This window comes from Dryobates pubescens, chromosome 11 (assembly GCF_014839835.1).
Source record: "Dryobates pubescens isolate bDryPub1 chromosome 11, bDryPub1.pri, whole genome shotgun sequence".
NCBI classification, from domain to species: domain Eukaryota; kingdom Metazoa; phylum Chordata; class Aves; order Piciformes; family Picidae; genus Dryobates; species Dryobates pubescens.
The window spans coordinates 5765992-5786185 of NC_071622.1; the positions used below are offsets into that span (position 1 = coordinate 5765992).

Sequence of the window (20194 nt, forward strand, 5' to 3'; positions counted from 1 at the left end):
AAGGAGTCTTGAAGGCTTTGGAGAGCACCAAGGTCTTTCAAAGAAAGTTGCTGTACTCATGAAAACTTTTCCTCAACATCAATCATGGGGGGAAAAAAAGATATAATGGGGAGAAAATCCAGAACCAGCACATCTCTCTGTGATGTAAAATAAGAGTATGGAGTGAGTATGAAGAAGTTTGAAAGGGACCTGGTGAGAGTCTGAATGCTAGGAAAAACAGGAGATTTCCCTGTGTTTATGCTAATGAAAGCAATCTTGGAGAACTTCAATCTAGTGTCTGTCTTTTCTGTATATCTGAAGAATAGGATAGGATAGGATAGGATAGGATAGGATAGGATAGGATAGGATAGGATAGGATAGGATAGGATAGGATAGGATAGGATAGGATAGGATAGGATAGGATAGAATACATAGAATACATAGAATAAACCAGGTTGGAAGAGACCTTCAAGATCATCGCGTCCAACCCATCAACCAATCCAACACCACCTAAACAACTAACCCATGGCACCAAGCACCCCATCAAGTCTTCTCCTGAAAACCTCCAATGACAGTGACTCCACCACATCCCTGGTGATAGAATAGGATAAACCAGGTTGGAAGAGACCTTCAAGATCATCGCATCCAAGCCCTCATCCAACACCATCTAATCAACTAAACCATGGCACCAAGCACCCCATTAAGTCTCCCCCTAAACACCTCCAATGATGGTGACTCTACCACTTCCCGGGCAGCCCATTCCAATGGCCAATCACTCTCTCTGTGTAGAATTTCCTCCTAACATCCAGTCTGAACCTCCCCTGGCACAGCTTGAGACTGTGTCCTCTTGTTCTGGTGCTGGCTGCCTGGGAGAAAAGACCAGCCCCCACCTGGCTACAACCTCCCTTCAGGTAGTTGTAGAGAGCAAGAAGGTCTCCCCTGAGCCTCCTCTTCTCCAGGCTAAGCAACCCCAGCTCCCTCAGCCTCTCCTCATAGGGCTTGTGTTCCAAACCCCTCCCCAGCTTTGTTGCCCTTCCCTGGACACATTCCAGCAACTCAACCTCCTTCCTAAACTGAGGGGCCCTTCATTTATGCTGGCTATGAGTGACAAAGTTAGTGTAGTTTTTGCCAGTGAGTCTCCTGGTAGCAATGCTTACTTATCAGTAGCTATTGGAAGGACCTTTGGGTGAAACATGATGCAGTGGAAATGGAGGTGGCCATCTTGACTGCTACTGTAACGGACTTGAAAAACCAAACATCATCTAGACCCAAAGCTGCCATTAGGAGTAGATGTGGCTTCTTTTTTTTCTTTTTTTTTTTATTATTTTGGAAGAGAACAAAATGTTCCATAAATGCAACATGTGGTTTCACTTGCAGCACATTTTGTACATTGTCACCAATGAAGTTTAGGGGGTTTTATTACTTTTTCATTAAAATGTCTTACTGGTTTCGCTCAGGAGGCAAAACTTTTCACGTGGCTTTAATTGTTTCTGTCATAAAAGTCATAGCATCCATGTAATAGAAATAGTTTTCCAGACCACAGCCTCGTATTGCCTGTTAATTCTCTTCCATTTTATGTACCTACAACTCATTAGGCCATCCCAGAGACAAAAAAAACCCAAGAAGTTCCTCTCTTGCAATTAAGACCGAGCAGGAACTTCTACTGAAGTCAAGGGGAGGGGAGGGGGGAAATCACTTTGTGTCAGTACTGGTTTATTAGATTTTAGTTTCAAACATCTTAGCTCACAAATGCAAGTTCACATGGCTGCATATCAAAGGAGAGAGCTTGTACTGGCTGTTCCCTAAAATTAGTGAAACTCTAGAACATTAAAACAATAAAAGGCCTTTTTCTGCCCAGTCCCAGTCAGAGGCAAGAGGTGATAGTATTTCAAACAGGAGTGAGAAGCGCTGGCAGTATTGTTTCAGGGTGGCTTTGGACAGGTCATTTCCCCCTCCCTTTTGCATCATTTCTCCATTATACAAAATCTGATAGCATTCAAGTCTCACATATCCCATCTCAGCTGCCTGGCTGCTAGACCATGCTTCTGTCATCAGTCTGGGCTTCTGTCTCACCAGGCCAGCTCAGATGAACACACATAATTATTGTTGCTGTCAAACAATGACTTGTTTTGCACAGATGATATCCAAATTAAAGAAACAAGGGAAGGGGAAAGGGAGAATAGAATAGAATAGAATAGAATAGAATAGAATAGAATAGAATAGAATAGAATAGAATAGAATAGAATAGAATAGAATAGAATAGTTGGGTTGGAAGAGACCTCCAAGATCATCGTGTCCAACCCATCAACCAATCCAACCCACCTAAACAACTAACCCATGGCACCATGCACCCCATCAAGTCTCCTCCTGAAAACCTGAAAGGGGAAGGGAAAGGGAAAAGGAAAGGGGAAGGGGAAGGGGAAGGGGGAGGGGGGGGGGGGGGAGGGGGAGGGGAGGTTAGGTTCTGTTGAGAAATCTGTTTTCCTCAGAGGGAGTCACAGGTTTGCATTTAACCTCCAGCCCAGTGGGGAAGGTGTCATTGACCCTTCCACTGCCTCTAAAGGCTGTAAGAAGTAATTAAATGCCAGAGAGCAGCAATAGCACATCACCTGCCTTTAACTCTTTGTTCAGTTTAACATTTATTTGAAAGCTTGCTAGGAAATGTCACTGCGTTCTTTAGTCGCTGCCCCAACCCCTTGTACATCTTCTTAGTGGTCTTGAACACTCACCAAGTAATAGTCCTCTGCTTTCACTTTTTCTTAGCACCATCCCTTTCTTTTTCAACTCTGTAAATGTTGTGTTTTGCAGTTCAAGGACGACAAAGACAAGCCCAGCCTTAGAAGGGTCCTCAGCAACAGCCCTGCCAGTTGTCCAGCTTTCTGAGCAAGTCCCACTGACATCACCTTCCCTGAAGCCTCTGCAGGTGGATGAAGACAGCCTGTCTCCTCACCTGCTGTTGCCAGATAGCATCAGCCAGCTGGAAGAGTTTGGCAGGCAGAAGAAATGGCACAAGAAGCAGCATAAACACCATCGCCAGAGGCAGTTCAATGACCTCTGGGTTCGGATAGAAGACAGGTGAGTCATAACTTCCGTGGTCCCTGTCCTCTTTCTGCTGGCCCCTCACTGGCTGCTCTTTGCAGGTTCCAACTTTTGTTGATTAGGCTTGGAGAAAAATTAAATGGAGGAGGCAGGGAGTGAAGCGGTGGTTTTGGAGCCTAGTGAAGAACTAGGAGGAACACTCCTGGCTGCATCTGATCTAAAAGTACAGAGGGGAAAAAGCTAATGCTTAAAATATTTTAAATCTACAGAAACAAGTACTTGTCAAACAGGGAGAAAATGGCAATGGAAAATATTCTGTGTTGGCTCTCTTTCTTCCAATCTTTACTGTGGGTTTTCAGCCCAGTGACTCATCCATTTTGCAACCATGCAGAATATTCATGGGATTGTTGGGTTTTTTTTAATCTGGCTTCCAGTATCTTCAGCTGTGTTCTGGGGATGAAATGTTTTAATAGCCCAGACTGCACTGGAAACAGCAAGCTGGGGTAGAATGAAGTATTTAACTAAGGCTTCTATGTGAAGAGAATGAAGGCAGGCACATTTCTATGGCCATTCCAACCTCAGTCTGAGGTTAAAAAAAAATCTCATTTAGTGTTTGAATAGGACCTTTAATGTTTGACCAGGGCTTGGATTCCTGGGCAATTTATTCTCCCACCTCTGAAACTGGGAAAGCTCTTCATGCCTTCATCTAGGCCACATCACGGGCAGATAAACAGCCACAATATTTGTAGCTCTCCTAACAAGTAAAAGGAATGGAATAATCTGTTGGTTACTGGCTGCCAGCCTTTACATGTGATGATTGAGTTTGAGCATTGCTCTTATTGCCATTTTCATAGCATCTAAATTCCTGGCAAGTAAAACAAGTCAGAGTCTCTCAGAGATTTCTGCCTTTCCTAAAGAGGAAACTCCACATGCTTGTCTTTGGGGATTTTTAAAGTTGTTTTTATGTGTTCTTTTTAATGGGTTGTTAAGAAGGTGGTGCATATTAATCTGAATATAGTAAGGCTGTTTCTGAGGTTAATGCCAGCCTTGCCAAGATGAACTGATGTATTTTGTTCTCAAAGACTCTTCAGTGGTTGGGTCCTCTCCACAGAGGAAGTTTAACCATGAACATTTGGTTCAACATAGTTGATTGCCTCGAGGACAAGGAACTTTCCCATCTTTCTTCTGCCTTTGGGTGGCCAAGTCATGGCATCCTGTGATGTTCCAGCATTTCCCAAGGCTGTCTGGTCCAGTTCACCATAGGTATCATACAAGTGAGGTGCTTGAATAGATCTGGTGGGAGTCTGACAGTTAGGTACAATCCTTCTGCCCCTGCCCTACCGGTCCTGAAAGGATGTTGGATATTTGTCCTGGTCTGGCTGTGGAAATGTGTAACTAGGGACATAAAGGAGTGGTGTTTGTATAGCTTTGGTGGACTTTTGTACCCTTTGCTGGGTTTATTTCAGTAGGATTTGTTCCCAGGAAAAGTATTTAAAAGGATAGTTCCCCAGGCCAGAGTTACCATAGAATCATAGAATTGTTAGGCTTGGAAGGGAGCTCAAGGATCATCTAGTTCCAAGACCCCTGCTATGGGCAGAGACACCTCACACTACATCAGGTTGCTCAGAGCCACATCCAGCCTTGCCTTAGAAACCTCCAGGGATGAGGCTTCCACCACCTCCCTGGGCAACCTGTGCCAGTTTCTCACCACCCTCATGGGGAAGAACTTCTTCCTAACATCCAATCTGAATCTGCCTTTTTTTCTATTTGTTGCATTCCCCCTAGTCCTGTCATTACCTGACACCCTAAAAAGTCCCTCCCCAGCTTTCCTGTAGGCCCCCCTAAGATACTGGAAGGCCACAATTAGGTCTCCTTGGAGCCTTCTCTTCTCCAGACTGAATAGCCCCAACTCCCTCAGTCTGTCCTCATAGGAGAAGTTAAATTATTCACTCTGTGCTCCTGTGAGATTTCATCTGAATCAAAACCTTTTATTCCTCCACTTCCATTGCATAAGGATGCAGACTGGGATAAGGAAGCACAAGTTTCCACTCCCACCACGCTGGTGATGAACCAGACACTGTGTGTCGCCTGCCTTGCTGAAAGGTCCCAGGGAGATATTAGTGGGAGATCACAGCCTGAGAAATGAGGAAAGGCTGGAAGCAGGGAAGTCTGCCTTAGTGCTTTCAGATGGCTTTTAGAGTTTCTACAGTTCTGGAGTAACTTCTGGTGTTTTCCTGGAAGCAAAACAAAACAAAAATTACAAATCAGAGACTCACAACCAGCTCTAGTTTCCCCATAAATTGGATGGGGTCTCAACTTTCATAAACCAGCTGCTGCATATTGTGCTTTTGGCAGTTGGGTTTCATCAGCATTAATTGCAAGCTGGACCTTGCACAAGGCAATAAACACTGAGTTCTCTCTAGCTGGTTCCTTTCTGATTGGCAGGAAAAGAACAGAACTGTGTGCCTGCCACTAGACTTCTTGTAGCATGCTCACTCCTGGTTGGAAACAGCTAGGATGGGTGATAGTATGGGCAGCAGAGTGTGGCCTGCACAGGAGAGGAGCAGTCAGACTCATGTTGTGCTGTCTCAACCATACCCACAAGCAGTCAGCAGTGAGACTGTTAGCCAGCCATTATTGGAGGATACTGTTCTGGGCCCCTCAAGTTTAGGAAAGATGTTGACTTGCTGGAAGGTGTCCAGAGGAGGGCAACAAAGCTAGTTATAGAGGAGGGGTTTGGAGTACAGCTCTATGAGGAAAGGCTGAGGGAGCTGGAGTTGCTTAGCCTGGAGAAGAGGAGGCTCAGGGGAGACCTCGTTGCTGTCTACAACTACCCAAAGGGAGGTTGTAGCCAGGTGGGGGTTGGTCTCTTCTCCCAGGCAGCCAGCACCAGAACAAGAGGACACAGTCACACGCTTGTGCCAGGGTAGGATTAGGCTGGATGTTATGAAGAAATTCTTCACAGGAAGAGTGTTGCCCATTGGAATGTGCTGCCCAGGGAGGCAGTGGAGTCACCATCACTGGAGGTGTTTAAGAGGAGACTTGATGGGGCACTTGGTAACATGGTTTAGTTGATTAGGTGGTGGTCGATGATGGGTTGGACTTGATCTCAAAGGTCTCTTCCAACCTGGCCTGGTCTGGTCTATTCTATTCTATACTATAATATTGGGGTACTAGAAGTTCACACTCTGGCCTGTCCCATAGATCCACTGTGCATTTGCATCTACTTAAATCAGAGCCCACCATCTTTTATGTGGACTTGGACTGAGGTCTCTGCATGTATTACGTACCTTGAGCTACGGCCCCGCAGTTCCAATTGGTTCTTCTTCCAGTCTGAGGTTTCTAACTCACCTGTTGTCACCTAAAACTGGATTTGTTCACCTTTGAGACAAAGCAGAGGGATTTAGGTCATTGTTACAGCTTTTGGGTTAATGCTGCACAAAAGTCACTGTTTCCATGCAAGATCTCCAGGATTCAGCTCTCTCAGCTGCCTTTCACCATGAAAAATGAAAGAGAAATATGCAGGTGGAGGACAAATTTAAAGGAGGCAAATTCAAACCAGATTATTGATTCTTGTATGAACCTCATTGAGCTGTGAAATGACTGTGGTTCATACAGCTCTTTTCCAAAGCTTTATTGACCATGGATTAGAGGATTTTATGAGCCATGAATTGCAGGGCTTTTATGGACTACGCATTTCTAGGCTATCTCATACACTTCCATGGAAATCTTAGGGTGTTTTTTTAAGCTACCAACAGAAAAACAAAGGAAATGAATGCAGGAGAACAATCTTAAAGGAACATCAAAGGTCTGACTCGAACTTATAAAAGTCAGGAAATCCATAATTAATGGTTCAACTAAGACTTTAGCTCACACAGTCGTTTGGATCTGATCTGAGGTTATAGCTACAGTCTGAAATGGCCTCATGAAAAATGAGTCATCATTTAATGTCACACATCATTATTAGTATTTACTTCCACTTATACCTTAGAGGTTGTCCTCTCCTTTTTGTTCTGTCTTAACAGCTGAGGCCTTTGACTTGGCACCCCTGAGTGGAGAGTGTTTAGATTTGTGTGTTGGAGGGTTAGTACTGCTGCGGAGGATGAGAAAGCTTCTACTCTTGTCTCCTCCCTTGTCTTTGACAGAGCTAAGATTTGCTGATCTCCTGGGTGATCTGCTACACTGAAGGCTATTAAAAAATAAAGAAATGCTGATGAAATGTGTGGTTTCCTCTCCCTCCTGCCTCCTTCCCCCAAGATCTAAACAACAACGACAAAGTTCTGCCTAGCTGCAGTTTGTGTTTGAAATTGTTTGTTAAGAATCAAAATTAAAGGGGAGAGATCAAGCAGCAGGATGTTTCTCTTTAACTGCTTGATTTTGCAGAATTGTGCAGATTTGAAGCCTGTCCTTGGGAAGAATTTGAACATAGAATATGAAGCCTAGCTAGCTTCTGTAGCCAAAACCCAGCTGGGGCAGCCAGGAGGGGAGGCAAAACCCTTGACTGGAGGGCTGCAGTTTGACGTACAGTGTGTTATTGTTCCTGATGACACTATGTTAGCTCAGCTTTCCCTTGTAATATAAATAATTAATTACAGATCATTCACTGGCATTTCTTGATGAGCTGCTCAGTTAGCTGAAAGAGTAGAGAAGTCTGTGATGTTTCAGAGCAGTCAATGAAGGCCAGATCAGGATCACACCTTTGTTCTAGTGAGCAAACCGTTTAAGGCTACAACCAAAACCAGCCCAAGAGAACCTCTCCTGGCTGTAGGAGGCATGATAACTCCTCAGTCCCTAAAGCTGGGCAGTAGGAAAGCCCCTGGTAAAAGGGGAGATAGTAACTGGGAGGGTTTTACAGGAGGTGTGAGGTTTGAAAGGAGGTTTGACAGCTGGGGGATACAAAAAGAAAGAAATACAGTAGGAGAAGTAGAGAGGATGTAATGGGCAAATGCATTCCCACTGCACAGAAGAGACCTGGGTAAAGATGGTGTTTGGAAGGACACTGAACACAGAGATGCTTCACTTGCACTGGAATTAAAGGAAGAGAATTGTTATCAGCAAAAAGAAAGAAAGAAAAAAAAACCCAACCCAAATTCTTGTCCCAGATGTGAGCTCAGCCCTGCAAAACCTGCCATGAGCAGGAAACAAAATGAATTCCCTCTGTAATTGGAAATGGCATTTCTCTGATAGCCCAGTGCTGGCTATTCAACCCCAGATGAATGCAATAACATCACAAACATCAATTTATTTTGGAAGCCCCAGTTCTTTTAGGCCAAAAAAAGAGATAAATTAAAACTTATTCCAGTGATGGATGGAGGGAGACAATGTGTAATAAACTCTACTGTGTGCCGCTATAGAGTGAACCTTATCAGTTTGGATGGAATTTAAGCACTTAACCTGTTATCCTTTCTTTCAAGACAATGCAGTGATGGAAAACAGAACTCTTGTCAAATCAGACAAACTTTTAATTTCACTTAACTGCATCTGAAAGGTAAATTTCAGTAAATGAATCCAAATTGCTTCCTTTTCACAACACACGGTGCTGAAATACAGTACTTAACTTCATTGAAGAAAAGACTGCTTTTCTTTAGAGGAGACCTAGACACTTTTGAAGTCTAACAGGTAAATTGTGGTCAGATGATTTCCCTCCATATGGTAGCTTTGAGCTTGAAATTTTCATCACTGGGGCCTTGTTTGTTTAAATGACTCTATCCGCCTTCCTGGTAAGGATACTGCTCAGAGGGTGCCTGCCTACTGATGCTCATGGGGAGGGGGGAATCACTCTCTCCTCCAGCCTGGCTCCATGCAGCTGAGTAAGTAGTTGCCACCATTGCATTTGTTTGCCTGGTGTTCAACCAAGGATGGTGCTGCAGCTTCAGGACCTTTCTAACTTGTTGTAATGAAACTGTCTCCCAAAGGGACCGCTCTGGCAAGCCTGGAACAGTGGGAGTGTAGGCATGCTGGAGTCCCACCTTACCTCCCTTGTCACACCTTATTGCTCTTTGGGGCTTAACTGTGTTGTGTGGCCCCCTTGGCTTTCCTCCAGCACTTCTGTCTGCCATTTCCTTTGCTCTGCTGTTCTCCTGGCAGGATTTCCTTCTCAGGAAAATTTCACAATCATAGTCCCTATCAGTGACTGCCCTGCTCTCCAGGGCATGGCATAAATATCTTCTGATCAGAAAATCCTCATGGTTTGACTGCTTGGCTACAAGACTCTTCTGTCATGCTAAGTAGTCTCAGAACACATCCTAGACGAATGCTCCCTCCTGGTTCTTTAATGGAAACTGAACCTGTGTATCTTGAACTGACCTAAAATCTGCTCCTAGTTTTCTAGCTTTTTATGAACTCTGGTGGAGCTACACAGTAGCCAGAAGAAGAAATCTGGGGCAATGAAGCAGTGAGTCAGTTGGTCCTTCTCTCTCCCTGTGCTGTGTGCCTCTCTCAAATCTTGCTTCTCTGTAGGCATCCTCAGCTCCTCTTTAGCAGAGCACAAAGTGTGGGGAATCCTGTGTTTCCCCCCTCTTAGTGTCTTACTGTTTCCATGTGATCCCCCTTTAAGATGAGCAGATGGCTCCAAGTCTCCTTTAAACAAGCACTGATCTTGTCAGTGCTTTCACCATGCCCTGTGCATAGCCCCAAGCACTCAAAGCCCTCCAGTGGAAGCGAAATAGCAGCCCGCTGTAACTCTGTGCACTATAAATAAGAGGCAAATCTCCTGACCGTAACATATGATACAGTGATGACATATCCTCCCTCCCTAGATGTTTTTTATTGAGGCTTCATGGATTATCAGGTTGGTCAGAGTGCACAGAATGTAATAATTAAAGCTGTGAAACCTGGGCTCAGCACACAACTCTCTCGTGCATCGCAGTACCGGGCGGGAGGCGCACAGCTCTCCATCTCCTTGCTAATAGACTCTCGCTGTCAGCTGGCCATGACTGATAACTCCTTTCCCCTTGTAAAGCCAAAGAGTTCATTTGTTATCCTCCAGATGGGGCTGAGAAGAAGATGTACATGCTTTCACCTGCTAGACAAACAGATCTGTGTGTTTTACTTTGTTCTGCTGGTCTCCAAAACGTGCTGACACGGTATGATGAAAGAAACAGAGCATTTGTGGACTGCCCCTCTCTGGAGGTATTCAGGACCCACCTGGATGTGTTCCTGTGTGATGTGGTCTAGGTGATCCTGGTCTGGTAGGGGTTTGGACTGGATGTCCAGTTCTGGGCACCTCAATTTAAGAAGGGACATTCAGACACTTGAACATGTCCAGAGAAGGGCAACGAGGCTGAGGAGAGGTCTGGAGCACAGCCCTGTAAGGAGGGGCTGAGGGAGCTGGGGTTGTTTAGTTGGGATTGGAGAAGAGGAGGCTCAGGGGAGACCTTATTGCTGTCTACAACTACCTGAAGGGGGTTGGTCTCTTCTCCCAGGCAACCAGCACCAGAACAAGAGGACACAGTCTCAAGCTGTGCCAGGGGAAGTTTAGGCTTGAGGTGAGGAGAAAGTTCTTCACAGAGAGATTGGCCATTGGAATGTGCTGCCCAGGGAGGGGGTGGAGTCACTGTCCCTGGAGGTGTTCAAAAAAGGATTGGATGTGGCACTTGGAGCCATGGTTCAGTTGTCATGAGGTGTTAGGTATTAGGTAATAGGTTGGACTTGATGTCTGAGGTCTTTTCCAGCCTGGTTGATTCTATGATTCTGTGATAAGTAAGAGAAAAAGCAAAAGCCTTGCTTCCACTATTGCTTGAGTGTCTCCCCACCAGTATGAACAATTTCTATGAAGCAGGATGCCAACCTTATTTTAATGAAAGCTATAAATACCTGAAGATAACATGATTAGGGAGAAAGAACATGGAATTCTCTTGGAAAAATAGAGATGTAATTTGTATATAGATTTCAGTTTTTATTTCATGCAACTAAATTCTTTATTGGTTATGCATTAGGTATTTTATTGTCATCAGATTTAAATCCATCATGAATATTAAATCCATATTTTTGAAGGCAAGCAAGTAACAAAATTGGAGCACACCAAAGCTGGGATTTTTGAATGGTGAGGTATTTTTCAGCACTGGATATCCAAGAGCACTTTCTGCTCCTTCCTCCTCAGTGCTGATTAAGATTGAAAAGGCACTGCAAGATATTTTATGGAACCTATTAAGAGCTATCTCTTCCTTTCTTGTTTTCTGCTTTTCATTTGGGATGAGTTGACTAAAGGTAGTCTATATTATACATTTACATCTGCCCCAGTCTGCTGTGTTTCTGACTTGGGCTGAGCATAGCTATGCCACTGCTAGCTTTGTTAAGCTGCCTAAGTTCTGTCTGATGCAGCACAAACAAAATATTTGCTTAGGATTCAGTTTCAAGGAGGAGCAGCTGCTGAGTTATGATAATCTCTTCCTCTGTGATGCACATCCCCATGTGTTCCTCTGTCTCTCAGCCAGAACAGTCTCATTTTCTCACCCAGTGCCAGGACTCCTCTTGACTGGGGACAGCCTGTTAACTTCTCAGTTCCATTGTTCTCCATGTTCTGCTTGCATTTTCTCTCTCTGTTCCTTCTACCTGCCCTTTTTAACTCCAGCTGCATGCATTCAGCAGGGTCCCTGTAGCAGGAAGTAGGAAGGGAGCCCATTCAGCATCTCAATCCCCAGACCTCTGCACTCACCTCTGCCTCTCTGAGCTCACCTTGGATGAGGCTGCAATCCTGCAAACACTGCACTTTTGATTTACAGTAGGTCCATGCCAACCAAAGTGTGGGCTTTGGAGCCTGCAAACTTCAGCAGGACTCCTTGAGATGTCTCACTTTCATCTAGCATGCCTTTGTCATCTGATTTTACACATCCAAGTGCCAGCTTCTACACATTGGCCACAACAACCCCATGCAGTGCTACAGGCTGGGGTCAGAGTGGCTGGAGAGCAGCCAGGCAGAAAGGGACCTGGGGGTACTGGTTGATAGTAGGCTGAACATGAGCCAGCAGTGCGCCCAGGTGGCCAAGAAGGTCAATGGCATCCTGGCCTGCATCAGGAACAGTGTGGCCAGCAGGAACAGGGAGGTTATTGTGCCCCTGTACTCAGCACTGGTTAGGCCACACCTTGAGTCCTGTGTCCAGTTCTGAGCCCCTCAGTTTAGGAAAGATGTTAGTTACTGGAACTTGTCCAGAGAAGGGCAACAGAGCTGGGCAGGGGTTTGGAGCACAGCCCTGTGAAGAGAGGCTGAGGGAGCTGGGGTTGCTTAGCCTGGAGAAGAGGAGGCTCAGGGGAGACCTTATTGCTGTCTACAACTACCTGAAGGGAGGTTGTAGTCAGGAGGGGGTTGGTCTCTTCTCCCAGGCAGCCAGCACCAGAACAAGAGGACACAGTCTCAAGCTGTGCCAGGGGAGGTTTAGGCTGGATGTGAGGAAGAAGTTCTTCATAGAAAGAGTGATTGCCCATTGGAATGTGCTGCCCAGGGAGGTTGTGGAGTCACCATCACTGAAGGTGTTTAAGAGGAGACTGGATGAGGTGCCATGGTTTAGTTGATTAGATGGTGTTGGATGATAGGTTGAACTTGATGATCTCGAAGGTCTTTTCCAACCTGGTAAATTCTATTCTGTTTTCTATTGTACTGCAGATGGCAGTAGTTAGGAGGCATACCTGGGCATACTTCTGCTTTGTTTTTAACCAGGAGGTCGATCTCCTCCACTGTGTTTCATCTTCTTTGCCTTTCCTACCTATTTCACACAGAGGTATGTGTGGCCAAGTACACTGCAGAGTGGACAAGGCAGGCAGCATTGTCTCCATTCTTTGCTAAACTGATTGACACTGTAAAGCAGTCCAGGCAGTCTCGTGGGCAGTTTCTGTGATGGTGGTCAATGCCAGGAGTGCTGGAGGTGAGTGCTGCTCTAGCCACCTACACTTAAGCATTGGATCCATCTTTTATTATTCAGACACCAGAAATATTCTTGCAGTTGCCATTAAGCTGGAGAAAAGGTGCCTGTGGGTATAAATGTAGAAGCAAGTTTATTTTACCTACAGCTTGGCTTAATGTTAATATTAAGCAACCACGGCTGAATAGAGTGGGATCTATTCAAAAGCCTTGAGATTTCCCCCCACAACTGCTCAGTTATAAAACTAAGGTTTCAGGACTATACCTAGAGTACAAAGTGTCTCCTGTGGAGTGAGGCCAAGAGGGGGAGGGTGCATATTCCACCGAAAGAGTTAACACTAAGTGAGTTTGACTTTCTTCTGTGTTAATGCAAGGCTTTTTCTCCAGCTATTTTTAGTCTGTTCCAGCAGTGTATCCCACTGTGGTCTGGTATGTGAGAGCTTTGCTGTGAGGTTTGCAAACACTTGTATTTCTGTGTTGTGAGAACAGAGCATTTGTGTGTCGTTGGAGCGTGTGCTCCTTCGGCGACTGAGGGGAAGGGCAGACCGCACGTGCGATCCACGCACATGTTTGTTGTTGCCTGTGAATAACCATGTACAGCAAGGGGGGCTCTGGAAGAAAGCTTGTTAGCAGATGTCATCATGGCCCTTCCAGTTTATAAATATGAGCCTTGACATTTGTATTTTCTGTATCCAGGGTTTTCACTAGCCAGATGAGGAGCGGCTCCTTGGAGCCTTTAGCTGTGACTCCTCGCGGGGTATTGTCTACTGCACGCCCTAAAATAAAGCAGCATTTGTGGCTCCTATCAAACAGATGGGAAGGGCAAGTGCACCCTCAGGTAAAGGGAATTCCTCTAAATCTGAAATGCACCTTAACACAGCTCTGCAAAACTTAGCTGAACAATAAGCTGTCTAGTTTAACAGGCAGAGAAGGTTTGATAGATGGTAGAGCTCTACCTTGCTTTTGGGTGGGTGAAGAGCGTGGTTGGTTTGTGTTAAACTTGCAAGGCTGATTGCAGTTGCAGACAGTAATGTGATGAGTGGGCTTAGGACTTCCGTAAACACAGCAGTGGGTAGTAAGGCACCTGTGCTCCTGAGATTGTAGTACTTGATACAGTTTTTACTTCAGCAAGTAGCATGCTCTCCATATCGAGTGGCCAGATTCATGTTCGTATTCCCAGCTTACCATGCTCCTCAGCTGACAAAATGTGGCATTTTCCATCTTCTTTGGAGTGAACTGTATTGCATCCTAGACTGGTAGAGCCAGCACTGACTGTGCAGGGAGGCTGGACCCTTGTGCGCATGAAGTTTGGAGCTTTTGGAGTCAGGATCAAGTTGTTTCCCCATTGCACAGACTATGGAAGCAGCAGAGGCCTGGATGTGTTGTGGCTGCTTCTTGCACTGCACCCATCAGGGAGAAAAGTTAACAGAGTCATCTCAAAAGCTGGGTTTGTGTTGAAGATGAGACCTCTGACAGGACACTGCTGGCTATGTCAATGGCTGTCTGCCTCTCTGCCCAAGTGATACACAGATGTGTTGAAGAGATCACTTGCCATCTAAAAGCCCGAACAAACCTTCTCAAACATTTCAGCCCTAAGCTGGATTGTATTTGGTGCTCTTAATAGCTCGCAGTATGTAAGCCCCCCAAAGACTGCAAATCTGCTGTTCCTCAAGGTAGAGCTCCAGACTTAGCAGAACAACATAAAATCCACTGGTTAGGGCACACCTTGAGTCCTGTGTCCAGTTCTGGGCCACTCAGTTTAGGAAAGATGTTGAGTTGCTGGAACGTGTCCAGAGAAGGGCAACAAAGCTGGGGAGGGGTTTGGAGCACAGCCCTGTGAGGAGAGGCTGAGGGAGCTGGGGTTGCTTAGCCTGGAGAAGAGGAGCCTCAGGGGAGACTTTTTTGCTGTCTACAACTACCTGAAGGGAGGTTGTAGCCAGGTGGGGGTTGGTCTCTTCTCCCAGGCAGCCAGCACCAGAACAAGCAGACACAGTCTCAAGCTGTGCCAGCAGAAGTTTAGGCTGGATGCTAGGAAGAAGTTCTTCACAATAAAAAAGAGTGATTGGCCATTGGAATGTGCTGCCCAGGGAGGTGGTGGAGTCACCATCACTGGAGGTGTTTAGGAAGAGACTGGATGGGGTGCTTGGTGTCGTGGTTTAGTTAATTAGATGGTGTTGGGTGATAGGTTGGACTCGGTGATCTCAAAGTTCTTTTCTAACCTGGTTAATTCTGTATTCCTTAAAATGCTGAAAAACTTCATTCTCCAGTTGAGTGCACTAAAGTTACCATAAAGAAAAAGAAGTGTCTTTAAAATTCAGAGTAAATGCAAACACATAACACTGTCAATGGTAGCCTAAAGGGCAAGGGCAAGGGATACAGGATTTAGCTCTGCTTCTGCTATTCCCCCTTTGACTTGTGAGTTTCATGCCCTTTAAAATGAAGTGAAGAAAAGTATGACAGAGAGGAAGATGACTTTACTGTTGTGGTGGGCAGCTGGTTTAACCACAGCTCCACTGTGGTAGTTGGTTTATCTGAGAAGACAGATTCATTGTAGAGTGAAACGAGAGGAAATTTGACTCCCCGACGGTCCCAGCAGTGCGGGCTGTGGTGCAGGCTGAAATCCCAGCAGGACCTCAAAGGGCAGCTGTGGTCTAAGTCCAGTTACTCACTGGGATGAAGGAGAAGTAGGATTTATTTAAATTCATATGGTTTTAATGCTGTAAAAGCTGGGTTCCTGCAATTATGAAAATGCCAGGCCAAATTCTGAATTCGCTCAGATCTCCTCTTTACAATTCCTGAATAACTTAACTGAACAAAGTCAGCATTATACCTGAGCCCATGGTGCTGGGAGGCAAGGGAGCCAAGCTGATTGCCCAGGAGCTGCTGCACATCAGGGATGCCTCACACAGCAGTACTGTAGAGAGACATGGTGTGAACCATGCTCACAAAAGCTCTCTTCTACAGAGTCTCTTCAGGGTCCAGGTTGGGACACCCTGCAGGGAAGGCTTTTGCAGCCAGCAAAGCAGCTTTTTATGAGCCACCAGTGGCATCTCCAGGCTTTCAGATCATAGAATCATAGAATCAATAAGGTTGGAAAAGACCTCAAAGATCATCGAGTCCAAACTATCACCCAACACCTCATGACTACTAAACCATGGCACCAAGTGCCAGGTCCAATCCCCTCTTGAACACCTCCAGGGATGGTGACTCCACCACCACCCTGGGCAGCCCATTCCAACAGCCCATAACAACTCTCTCTGTGAAGAACTTTCTCCTCACCTTGAGCCTAAACTTCCCCTGGCACAGCTTGAGACTGTGTCCTCTTGTTCTGGTGCTGGTTGCCTGGGAGAAGAGACCCTTCAGGTAGTTGTAGACAGCAATAAGGTCTCCCCTGAGCCTCCTCTTCTCCAGGCTAAACAATCCCAGCTCCCTCAGCCTCTCCTGGTGCTTGAGAAGAATGAGTTTATGCTGTGGTTGGTATCACTGTAGCAACTCTGCAAGCAGCAGGAGGAACCCAAACCTTGTGGGCAGTGCAGCAGTTTAATGTCCTTGGCATTTCTGCCTGGTTGATATGCCCTGGGAACCTTTTATTTTTCCTCTCTCTTGAGAGTGAGTCTATTGGAAAAAAAATACGCCAATGCTTTTGTTCAGTGGAACAAGCTTGAATTCAATACTGCTCTACATAACAGGTTCAAAGATCTGACCCAGCCTTAATTATTCTTGCTAAGAGAGACTGGAAAAACACAAGCAGTGAGCAGGAAAGTGAGCCCAGTGAATTACAGAGAAAAATGTGATACAGACTAAGTGAAAAACTGTTGCATGGAGATGGAAAAAGAACAAGGAGAAGGGAAAAGAACATTTAAAATCAAATGGAAAAATGCCAGTTTATATTTTGGTTGGTTGTTTCTGTTCCTTAACCCATTGCACAGGCATCTTCTTAGCTAAAATAACTCTGCATCTTCAAGACTAGTCTTGGAGAAAACACTTAATTGAAGAGGATGTTTCAGGAATTTCCCCACTACTGCCTATTCTAAATCACTTTAAAATCTGGAGGAGAAAGCTGATACTTTTACAGTCTTTAACAGGGAAGCTGACAGGGTCAAATATATACATCTCTATGAATGTATGTGTTCCCCAAGCACATCTAAACATGCTTGGCTAATTCTGTGCATCTGCAACAAATATTTGAGCCATAGGACCCACACCATGCCAAACAAACAACTTGAGTGCACATAGGAGAGGGCAGAGCAAGTCACTCTGGTTCTAATTAATTGTAGGGCTGAGCCCAAGACATAAAATATTGATTATGATTTTTGACCACCCCAAGAATGCAGATTCTTCTGGTGGGAGCAGGCAGTTCACAAACTGCTGGCAACAGATAGTTCTGCTCGTGCTTGGGGTTTGGTTCAAAACCACCTGATTGCAGCACCATCAAATAAACCCTTTACATCTCATGGATCAGCAGGTTGCCAAAAACTCTTCCCATCTTGGCATCACTGCCAAGATCTTTACAATACTAAGCCCTCTTTTACAGGACTAAGCCCATTTTTACAGTACTAAGCCCATCTGCCTGTGCACCTTGATGTTCTTGCTTGCTTTGGCTGTGAAAACTGCAATCATCATCTGCCCAAGGACACAGTGATTAAATAAGTACTTGGTTATTTAGGCTGTGGTGATGAGTGCTTTAATTGCACGCAAAAATCAGGTAGACAGCCAGATGTGTGCAGTGGTTGGGGTGAGTCTGTGGATGGTTTCGAGCCCACATCACTGTATTTAGACTATCAGGAACACAACCTGGCTCAGACGTCGGCGCAGAGCTGATGAAACAAAGGGCTCTGAGATATTCCCCTCTCAGCAAGGGCCAGGCCCTGGGTAAAACTGGGATCCATTATCCCAGCTTTGTGATTGCCTTGTCCCAGTGCAGAATCACAGGGGGATATTCTTAGGATATTAGAGAATCATCAAAGAATTTCTTAGAAGAGTAAAGGAAAGAGCTAATGTTGTCATCTCCTGCCTCGGGACCACCCAGACACTCTACAACGAAGCATGGGGCTTCAGCTACACTATCTTGAATTATTGTTCACAGGGATTTTAAAGGGTTGGGGTTTTTTTTTCCCCTTTTTCTTTTTTCTCTATCCCTTTTTTTTTTCTCCTTCCCCCCTTTTTTTTCTTTCAAGGATGACATGTAGTTTCCTGATGGGCTGGTTTTAATAAGGTCGAAATCTTTGTTGTTGCCAAATCAGAGAGGAATATAACATCTTTAAGTCATTAGATGGGAATGGTGTAATTACTCAGAGGGTGTGCTTCAAAGGTTATTGGGTTTTACAACATTCTGTGTTTTTTGCACCATTCTGCAGTTGTGTGGAAAGGAGCAGCAGAGGGCCTGATTCTGCTGCTGCTGCTACATGTGTGGGTGCAGGATTTGTATTGTTGCAGGGTTTTCCTGAAGGACTTCAGGGTAGGAGGTTCAAAAGGGCTGTACACAGTCTCTTCTGGGGATGGAGGAGAGCTAAACCTAACCACAGGCTCAGGAAATTTTCCCACATGCTGGAAGTTCATTTCAGAAAAGGGCCCTCAGGCTGTGCTGGAATTGTTCCTGCTCCCTCCCTACCTGCTAGATACATATTTATGTCCACCTTTGTATCCCTGTGTCCCCATGCCCAGGGACCCTGAGGCTGAATTGCTGTAACAGCAAACTTCTCATCTTTCCCATGTCTTAGAATAGAATAGAATAGAATAGAATAGAATACAATAAACCAGGTTGGAAGAGACCTTCAAGATCATCGAGTCCAACCTATTATCCAACCCTAACCCTCCCCTGGCACAGCTTGAGACTGTGTCCTCTTGTTCTGGTGCTGCTTGCCTGGGAGAAGAGACCAACCCCCACCTGGCTACAACCACCTTTCAGGTAGTTGGAAACAGCAATCAGGTCTGCCCTGAGCCTCCTCTTCTCCAGGCTAAGCAACCCCAGCTCCCTCAGCCTCTCCTCATAGGGCTTGTGCTCCAAACCCCTCACCAGTTTTGTTGCCCTCCTCTGGATACATTCCAGCAAGTCAACATCTTTCCTAAACTGAGGATGCAGCAGTCCCCATTGCCCCTGTCCCTTTCTGTCCCATCCCTGGCCCCTCCTCTGGCCCCACAGCAGATAATACATTTTGCCTTAACAATGTGACTAACCTGTGACTTTAGGAAGCCCCTGCTCAGCCTTGCTGCAGGTCAGTGTCACTCTGGGGTTGAATTTGTCATCACATTTGCAGGTGGCCTGGGCAATCAGGACCTGTAAATCACAGCAAGAGCCTACAAAACACTTTACATTGGGTTAATGCTGCGGTGTCACACTAACACTTTAAGGTCTTGACTCTGATTTGAGTCAGGGGAGTAATAGTAGAAAAATGATTTAACAAGGTTTTGATGGTCCTTTTGTGGGTGACATGGAATAAAAGCCAAATCCCCTGGCTTCCAGCCCATGGCCCATCCAAAGAGAGAGCCAAAAATGCAGCAGAGGCATTTGAGCTGCATTTCAGCATTGAGTCTTCTGTTTGCACCATCAGGCCTTCCTGGAACCCCTGATCCAAGTAAGCCACCTTCTCCTCCTTCATGTCTCTATGAGCCTCTATGGGAGCACAAAGGGAATCTGCATCCCCACCAGCTATTACTTTTTGTGCTGCAGAATCAGCAGTTTTCCTCTTCCACACCCTGTAGCCCCACCCCAGTTTAGGAACCCATCCTTACCAGTCAAAGCCCCTACTGGGGTAAGAGTTTGGCTGGAATTCAGGAGACCTGAATTCCAGAGATAGAGATCTTCAGAAGCAGCTCATCTCTCCTACCTTAGAGACATGCCTTTGAGGGGAAAAGATTGTCCTCTGGAGACATCTTGTTCTTCACAAACTGCAGCAGGAACAGAGCTGAATAGCTTCAACTACAAGCCTGCACCTGACACAGCTGCAATTAATCCCACCCTTTAAATCCTACTAAGGGCCAGGACATCTGAAGCACTGCCTGTGTTTCTCCTTTTGCAGGTGCTGCTGACAGCCTTGGTTTTGCATGCTCAGGAGGTGAAGCTGCTTCTCATTGCTTCTCTTCACCTGCCAAACATCCCATTCTTGTGTGCAGCGTTCCTGTTCCTCACCACTACTTTTCCTGTGCTTCAACAAATGGTGATAGCATGGCTCAGGGTCCTGGTGTGCTTGGTTTTGGCTTTCTGTTCTTTCACAGACAGTGCCTGGTGAAACTTATGCTTCTCTTTCCCTCTTTTCCCTCAATATCCTCTTCTTTCTTCTAGAGATAATCCCTAGCAGACACAGTCCTAACAAAGAGCAG

General features: G+C 45.6%; 1 protein-coding gene across 1 annotated transcript in view; it reads left to right on the forward strand.

Annotated features, from left to right (window-relative positions):
• Positions 1–20194, forward strand: part of TRABD2B (TraB domain containing 2B) — a 329959-nt gene that overhangs the window by 300214 nt on the left and 9551 nt on the right. The window contains exon 6 of the mRNA XM_054165237.1: positions 2788–3054. Coding sequence (XP_054021212.1) covers positions 2788–3054 — 267 coding nt within the window. The remainder of the gene's footprint in view (positions 1–2787; positions 3055–20194) is intronic.